The 8,972-nt window shown below is 39.4% G+C and overlaps 1 protein-coding gene across 1 annotated transcript; it reads right to left on the reverse strand.

Moving 5' to 3' along the window:
* Positions 1 to 2,706: 2,706 nt before the first annotated feature.
* On the reverse strand, positions 2,707 to 6,346 carry LOC121520460 (glutamine synthetase). Its single transcript, XM_041803921.1, has 7 exons — positions 6,212 to 6,346; positions 5,380 to 5,567; positions 5,134 to 5,295; positions 4,302 to 4,448; positions 4,091 to 4,218; positions 3,810 to 4,009; positions 2,707 to 3,724 (listed from the first exon to the last, which is right to left on the reverse strand). The coding sequence occupies exons 2-7, from the start codon at positions 5,543 to 5,545 to the stop codon at positions 3,412 to 3,414; spliced, it is 1,116 nt and encodes a 371-aa protein (XP_041659855.1). The 5' UTR covers positions 5,546 to 5,567; positions 6,212 to 6,346; the 3' UTR covers positions 2,707 to 3,411.
* Positions 6,347 to 8,972: the final 2,626 nt, after the last annotated feature.

The raw sequence follows: 8,972 nt of genomic DNA on the forward strand, positions 1-8,972 counted from the left end.
ATGAAACAGGGGAAACGTCTCCTTGTTTGTATTTGTGAAGGTCTTACTGTAAATCCTGACTCTTTCCGACTTAAAAACCGCTGAGTCAGCAGAATGTGTTCCTAACAAGCTCACAAACATCTTGTGGAACTGATGATTTTTTTTCTTTATGGCAGTATTTCACACTTTCAAAAGGTAAGAAATTCAATTTAAAAAGAAGTGTGCTAATTTAATGGAAGCCCTAAGTGGATCCATCCACACATTTTACTCCATTCCCTGGAGAGTTGGGGAAAACATACTTATTATTAAAGAAAAACCTGGTTTTAATCTTGACATAATTATATAAATAAGCTAAAATTAAGAAAAAAAATCAGGGCTATAAGTAAAATCAATTAATGAATGTCTGCTTTAGGACTTCCCAGGGTTCCTTCACAGCAAAACCTGCATACTCAAATTTACACTGCCAGAGTCAATACTGACACTTCTGTAGTGTCTATGGGTCTACCACAGAGAGCTGATTTCACTCTTTAAGGAGGGTTGGTGCCTTAACACTATTTAATTATCAACTCTTACTGGAGTTAAAAATGGACACTTCTTTGTAGTGTTAGTAATTTGCTATATTAACGTATCATTTACAGCTACTAAAGATTATCCTCGTGTTAACACTGTGAGGTATAAATGTGTATTTCAATTAATACAAAAAGGGAATTTTGATAAAATGAAGATTTTAACACAAAATTATTCCATATCATTTACAGTGTAAATCAGAAGTTTTTAAAAATGTAATTGTTGACACATTTTGTGGATCTATTTTAATGGATTGAGATTACCATATTATGTTAGGTGTTTACTAGTAAGAAGGGTGCAGTTTGACAAATGCAATTCTAGGGATTACCCTAAGAAGAAGAATCTGCTCACAACCCTTACCTTTACCCCATACAATGCCTCAGGCAGGAACTCAATAACTCAGTGGATAACTTCACTCATGGTGCAGAAGTATCTTATGGCCAAAAAAAAAACAACAAAAATCCACCAGAAACACGAGAAAAGGAATCCCAGCAGTGATCACTGTACAGCAGGTGGCATCTAAACACATAAATAGATATTTTTAAAACATCTAAACACCCCCCGGCCCCTGGAAGTGTGGTGCTTCAATCAATTGACTCTCAATGAAGTTGGACAAACACTAAATGCACTGACATTATTAACTTACTCCAGCACTGAAGGCTATTCAACAGAGTTAAAATTAGACTTTGGGGTTACAAATCAACTCTGAAATGTTTAACACTGAGATTCTAACACTACAAGTTTTGTTGTGTTCAATGGACCAGGACTGAATATCCTGATTTAATTAACTGTTTACAAAATGTCAGATAGTTTAGTGCAAAATAAATGATTCAATGATTTTTGGTGCATTCAATGCCTCTATTCTATCTATATACAGTATATTGATATTTATCATAACTTTTTTTGGTGCTGAGCTGATTCTAACAGTTAGACTATTTGAAAGCAGAATAATACTTTCAGGAAAGTTAAAATAAGGGTGGGCTGCAAAAATCTTTCAGTGGGCAACCTGGTAGCCCAGATATTTGAACACTGGACTGGTGCTACATAGCTGTACAGAGTTAAGTAAATCACAGTGAGTTAGACAAAATCAGCGAGGTGTCTGGGGTTCTCCTCCAGGATATTTAAAACATACAATACTAAATTCCCTGAATGATGGATAATATTTATACAATCATTTGTGGGGAATATGACTAAAACCATAGAAGGTACGATAGAAAACAGATTGGATAAGAACATGTCTTACTTAAAGTGCCTGCTAAAATCTAAGACCTCTCACTCGTAAGACTGTTAAAGACTTTTCAAGGCTCTGCAGGAGGTTGAATATCCCTTGACAGCATCCCAAAAATAAACAAGGTTTTAATACATAAACTGGTCGGCCTGGTTTGTTTCTTAGTCCAAAACACGATTCAGACAGGTTTAGACCAGGTCACAATAATCATTACTAAGCACTTTTGGAAATCTCCCCAGTCACAGTGAAGGAGTCTGATGATTGTCCTGTGAGAACTGATAAGTTTCCAGCTACATCCCACAGAGCCTTTACCCAGCTGATATCAGCCAGAATGAAAACAACTGAACAGTCTACACAAAAAAAGCACAGGGAGATGGCTTCTGCTAGTTACCTGTAGGTGTAACTCATTTCCCTGTCTTTTATGTTTACTGCTTACACCACCAGCTGTTTAAAGATCTTTTACAGGTGTTAGTTTATGCAGTTCAAAGACCAGGCTTCACTTCTGTAAACTATGTTTGATTTAATTATCATGCTCACTGGGTGACAGTTGTCAATCTAAGCCTAAGGCTTTGGGACCAGTTTTGTGTCTGTTCTATTAAGTTGTGTTGAAGCTTTGAGATCAGATCTCTTAATTGTCAATCTTATGACTCATCCACTTAAGATGAAAACAGTAGCAAGCTGGTGTTACTGATGTCCTGCTGCCTCATTATTCAATCCAACTCAGGGAAATCAAGTTTTCTTGCCAAGAGTTAAATGTGAACTTAGCTTCATTGTAAATGTCCTGAAGCATACAGAGAAAAATAGCAACCCTGGATCTGTCTCAGAGTAGTGATATTTTGTTTGGCCAGCTCAGTAGTGTCCCTTTGTCCACCCTAACTAGCTTTACTGTTTTGTCAAAGTTCTCCCTTAAAGTCAAGAGTCGCACAGCCATGTTGTGATAAAAATAAAAGTTTTAAATGTATCAATAAAAACCACCAGGTTCAGTAAACATGATGTTTTACCAAATCAGGTGCATTACAATATCGCAGTTAACAAAAGGATAAAACTCCTTGAGGAAATCTACAAATGGCATTATGGACAGATCAATCACATTTGAACAACATACGTCTGGGTACAGACATCTACAAAGAGTACCACACAAGTTGACCCAGTGTGTCAAAATCTGAAGACATCAAAACGTTGCCATTTAAAAATAGACACTTCATAAAATCATAAAGAATTAGTAACATTGAAGACTGGACAGTTGAAAAAGGCAGGTTCACATATATTAACAGTACATGAACTAGTCAGATTTATTAAAGTTACACATGCCGCCCAGCCTCAGCAGCTCTACTCTTCAGTGTCCGTGTGCTTTAGTTCATTTTAGTCACCAACAGACAAAAGGGAAACATGACAGGGGCTAGAAAACAGTGTTACAAAAGCCCATCCCCTCTCTAAACATGAGGGAGAGACGTACCCTGTCATTACCAGCTCAGAACTACACAGATATTACCTTGTCATGTTTTTAAGTTGACCAGCCAACCATTAAATTCAGGTTAAAAATCATCTCAGTGGGAGAGAAAAAAAAAAAAACAGTACTAGCTTAAAGTAAAGAAAGTCAAAGAGGGCAGTGGGGAGTCAGTCTATGAGATGCAGATCTAGTATTCCGTGGGCTCGTCCCCCTCCTCGCTCAGCAAACAGGTGCGGATCAGGGCTTCAGTCACACCGTATGGGTCGCAATTGGCAGATGGGCGGCGGTCCTCGAAGTAGCCCTTCTTCTCCTGGCCGACACTGCGAGGAATGCGGATGCTGGCGCCACGGTTGGCCACGCCTGCTGAGAACTCGTTGATGTTGGAGGTCTCGTGGTGGCCGGTGAGACGGCGGGCATTGTCCAGGCCCCCTTTGGGATCATAGGCACGGATGTGGTAGCGGTGCCTCTTCCCCAGCTTCTCGATAGAGTCCTCAATAGCTCTGGAAAGCAGAAATTTCAACTTTGTCAGACATTACAAATCACACTTGGTCTCTTAAGTCAGTCCCATGATGTTTCAACACTCACTTCAAGCCGCCCTCTTCCCTCATCTCCTTTGTACTGAAGTTGGTGTGGCAGCCAGCGCCATTCCAGTTACCGGGGATTGGCTTGGGGTCAAATGAGGCAACAACGCCAAAATCTTCACAAACACGGTGCAGGAGGAAGCGCGCCACCCAGAGATGATCACCCATGTTGATGCCTTCACAGGGTCCAACCTGGAACTCCCACTGAACAGAAAAATTTCCTTATTTTAAGATCAGGGTCATCAAATCAGAACATGCATGATGACCAGATTATATCATCATTACCTGGGCTGGCATCACTTCTGCATTTGTGCCACAGATCTGAACTCCAGCATACAGACAAGCCCTGTAATGAGCCTCCACAATGTCCCTGCCATAGGCTTTGTCAGCTCCCACACCACAGTAGTATGGACCTGTTGACATGTCGCAAGTTAAATAACCATGTATGTCTCAAAGCACAGAACAAATACAAAAAAACTTAAACCTAGCTGCTCACCCTGTGGTCCAGGGAAACCATTAGATGGCCAGCCAAAAGGATGTCCATCTGTGCCAAGAATGGTATACTCCTGCTCCATGCCAAACCAGGGATGCTGATCCTCCACCATCTCCATCACCTTCTTACACGTAAGTCGAAGGTTGGTTTCTGCAGGAAAATCAACTCAGATTAGAACTAACATAAGTAAAGCTTCTTTTGTAAATAACTGCCAGCTAAAAGGGAAGCAAATTATGCAAAAAAGGCTAAATAGAAGTCCAAGAACTTAGAATTCAGGGACAAGAGCTTCAGGGTCCCAGAGTTATACAAGCATGAAATGTCCCATGAAATAAGAATCAAATCAAATGTAGTACATCAAAACAGTTAAAATGTTTTAACTCAGTTTTACAGCTATGTCTCTCATGCCAACAGCTTCTAAATGTGCTCATCAGTGTGCATGAATGAGTGTGCAGAATGAATGGGTGCATGCATGTGCAAAGGAGTGCATTTGTGTCGGAGCATGCACCTGTGAACATATTTGAACTTTGTTCCGAGGAGGGGGCTACAGAGGGTGGTCTATGTCAGGTCATATAACAAGCTTGTTTGGTATAAAGACAAAGGATGGAATAAATATGACAAATCAAGATCCAAGTGCCCCCTTCCCCCACCTATCTCCCCCTCAGTAATGCCCCACTCACCCAGCCCTGTCAGACAAATTAAAAACCCCTCATGTTAAACAACATGCAATCTTACTGAACCTTGCAAATCATGGATGGGAATATTAACAATTTCTGCTCCATTGCTGTACATTATTCCTACATTATAAGTTAAAGCATATTATAATCCTTGTGGTTACCTGCAGGTTTGCCGTTGTACTTAAACACTTCACACAGGACCAGTTTGTTGGGGTCTTTACGGAATGGATCACGGAACATGGCAGAGGGAATCAGGTACATGTCGCTATTGGAGCCCTCAGCCTGATATGTGCTGGAGCCGTCAAAGTTCCACTCAGGTAGCTCTACAAGAGGAGGAGGAGGACAGATAAATTACACTGAAACATTTCATTATGAAACGTTTAGGGAAGATCCAGGAGGCTAATTACCTTCGACGCTTTTGGGCTCAAAATCCAACGTCCTGGTTTTGCACCGGAGCCCCTCTCCGGTCCCATCAATCCAAATATACATGGCCTGAACTTTATCTCCCTGAGGGAGATCCATGTACTGCTGCTTCACAGCTTTACTCAACGTGGCGCTGGCGGATGTGGCCATCTTATTTCCTACTATAACACACCTGAGGATAAGAGGAGAGGAGAGCAGGTATGAGACCGCGGTGCGCTCTAGATCACATGTTGCGTAACCGGGGATGGGGGCGCAAAAACACAAAAACATCACCATTGTCTCCTCTTCCAGAAAAGAGAAGGCATGAAAAACACGCTGAGGATGTAAAAGAAGCCATATTTCCAGTAGTTTCATCACTCTCCAGTTATAACAACAAAAGCATAACACTTGCCATCCTATGATTTAATTTCAGAGAAGACTGGTCAATTTCAGATAAAGGATGACTCATAGACAACCACATTACAAGACATCAAGCACACTGACTAACAACTAGAGCAAAAACACACACTAACAGTGCGCACTGTTAGCAGTATGTCTATTGTTGTAGTCATGGTTACAATAGTTGACTCCTAGAGTGAGGAAAGATTACATCACTGGCTGAAATCCATCACCATCTACCGCAACTACCATCCTTATTTAAGCATAAAACCCTCTAAAAGACATCTGAAACAGAGTAAATCAGGAGCTGGCGCAACTGGAGTCAGTTAAAATTCCCTTTGCTGGTAAGAGCCGTGGTCTTAAGTCTATTTCAATACACAGATGCTACTTAAGTTAAAACAGAGAAGAAATCATAGATGAAGAGGAAAAAAAAGTTACCTGGAGAAACGAGGAAATTGAAATAAAAACTAAAGGACTGACAGGTCCAGTCTGTTGTTTTCTGATGTCTCGCTAGTGCCTCTCTCATTCTCTGGTACCGAAGCTTCGGGTCCGGGGACATTTATAAGAGCAGGAACTGGGATGTCGCGTCTTTGATTGGTCGAAGAGACAGCAGCGTGGTTTACTCCAAGGTGATTGAAGGCACACGCAGCCCGATCATTGGACAAGCAGCAGGACGGCGCAGCTACGCCCTCTACCAGCAGCTCGACCGCGTGTGTCTCCATGCGCGAGCCTTTCATGGTATGCATACTCATCTTCCTCACACGTTGGCAAGATCTGCGGTATTAAATTAAATGCTAAACAACAACGCTCCTGTGATGAAGACAGGTCACTTTGAGACATCATGTACCCCTCTGGAATCCGTCTTTTGCTACAAAGATGCTCATCGTCTTCAGACCAAGCACAAAGCATCATAGTCTTCTTAGTCCAACTCCAAGACGCCATCGTGTGGTGGAAATCCGTCGCTGCTTGACTCTACTGGTTAGAATGGCTGAATTATGTAATCCCAGTATAAAAACAACGTCTGGTGCTGGTTTTCCTTGGAGGCCCACGTGAGAGGAGTATATGTGACCTAACCGTAATACTTAATCAACTTTAAAGGAACCGAAAACAGCAGTTTCCAAATCTGTCTTAAACTTATATTTATTATGGATGATTTTACAGTGATATCAGGTACTTTGAAACACAATTTGGGTTAGTTTATGGTGATCACAACTCTTACATTTAATTTTATTTATTTCTGCGTCTATCAGTGTACACCTCCATGGCGTTTATTTCTCCAAGGCTCTGAGACGTTAGCTAAATCGAGTTACTGTTAACTCAAATGTCATTAAGTTACAACCATTTACCTTCAGTAGGTATTCGGTATGTATCAGATAACTTGTAGACGGCGAGGTACAATGTGATAACTGACGATAAAAGTAAACACTGTGTTTTCCCAGCTAGCCTCTATGCTAAAGCTAGTCTAGCAGTTAGGTAGAGCTAGAGGACTCGGCCTTATCTCTAGCAGCTAGCCAGCTACCCTAATAAAGTTAAGCTATTTATATTTTCACAGGACTTGTGGTGGAATAAGCTTTAATTAATTTGTTACTAGATTAAATTATTTGCAATAAAATTAAAAACTCAGCTATTGGATGGATAATTTTAGTTTAAAGGAAGCTGTAAGGATGGGTAGGGCGTTGTAAATTCAGTCAAGGCTAGCTTATACAAAGGTAACAGCTAACCTAATATTTTGGGATTTTTTTTTCCAGTTTTAATCATACATTAGGCACTTTAAAAGTTTTACATCTTGTTTAAAATACGTCACCTGGTATCAATCCATTTTGACAGCTTTTTTACCTTGTGCTGAATAATGAGAGGGAAAACAGACATTAACGAGAAGGGTGCCATTCATTTAAATAAGCTGTTTAATGCCACACCTGCCCCGGGTCGTTCGTGAACGAACTGGTTCAAAGGGCCGGCTCTTTTTCATGAAGATAAAATTTGGATCCCACTTGAGAGCCGTTTTCTATCATTATAACTATTAGAATTTTCCATGGTTTATACAGAAAATGTGTCATTAAATTAATTATGCTTTAATACCTTCTCGAGACCCTCTTCATACATGTTAAGACTATCGCATCTAATTTATTATTTCTGACCCGTTAGATTAGTTATACGATTCTTGTGTTTGTCCTATGTTGATTGTAGGATAAAAATGTGACAACATAGAAAATACCAGCAATATTTCTTGTTGTAGTATGAAAATCAAGCTTTCTTGAAGTATTTTTAGATTAGAATATGGGGAATAAGACTTTGGTTTGATACCATAAGGAAGCCAACAATAGAGGGTCCTATATTTTTTTATTTCAGTGACCTAGAGTAGCCATACAACACTCTCCAAGTATATATATATATATTTTTTTTTTTTTTACAAGTTTTGCACTTTAGTTGAAACTAGAAAGTAGAATGGCCTACATTTAGATTTTTTTTTTTTTTTTTTGTGGAGGGGGGGGTTACACTGCATTATTTCCCATTTCAGAATACTTATAGCAGTCTTTAATTAGGATTTGATGCATATATATGTCCCTGATCCCTTTACAGTTGTAGCTGATAAAATATAGCTACTATAGTTGAATTTTATTAATTTTAATAATCTTCCAGAGTTTCAAAAGAGCATCACAAGTGGTTAAAATTCAACATAAAAGCAAAAAAACTTATTAAACCTTTGCTTTGAGATCACACAAATAAAAAAAAAGCGACACAATTAACATCTCATTTTCTAGAGTTTAATACTTTCAAAAGACTTAATTTCTACCTAAATAGATTTAGCAACTTTTAATACTTTAAAAGACTCCACAGACACCCTGTTATTATTTTTCTTATGTTATGCGTGTGTCTTTGTGTTATGTGATTGATTAGTAGGGCTTATCTTTTCTCCAAACTACAGGCACAGGCAGACTCTGCATTAAGGACTCTAGCTTGATAGTGTAACATTAATGCTTTGTATCAGGTGTGGCATTCAACCTCGCAAGAGAGCAAATCTTATCTGACCTGCAAGATGTTTTTAGAAGACAATATGTTTTAAAAAATAATGACATGACATTTTCATTGATTGAAAAAAATGAGCATACCTGGAGTAAAATACCAGCATAAATATCAATCTATCAGTGCTAAATTTGACAGGTCAAATGAAGCCAAACAGGTACTCTAATGAAGAGCT

Source organism: Cheilinus undulatus, linkage group 13 (genome assembly GCF_018320785.1).
Source record: "Cheilinus undulatus linkage group 13, ASM1832078v1, whole genome shotgun sequence".
NCBI classification, from domain to species: Eukaryota; Metazoa; Chordata; class Actinopteri; order Labriformes; family Labridae; genus Cheilinus; species Cheilinus undulatus.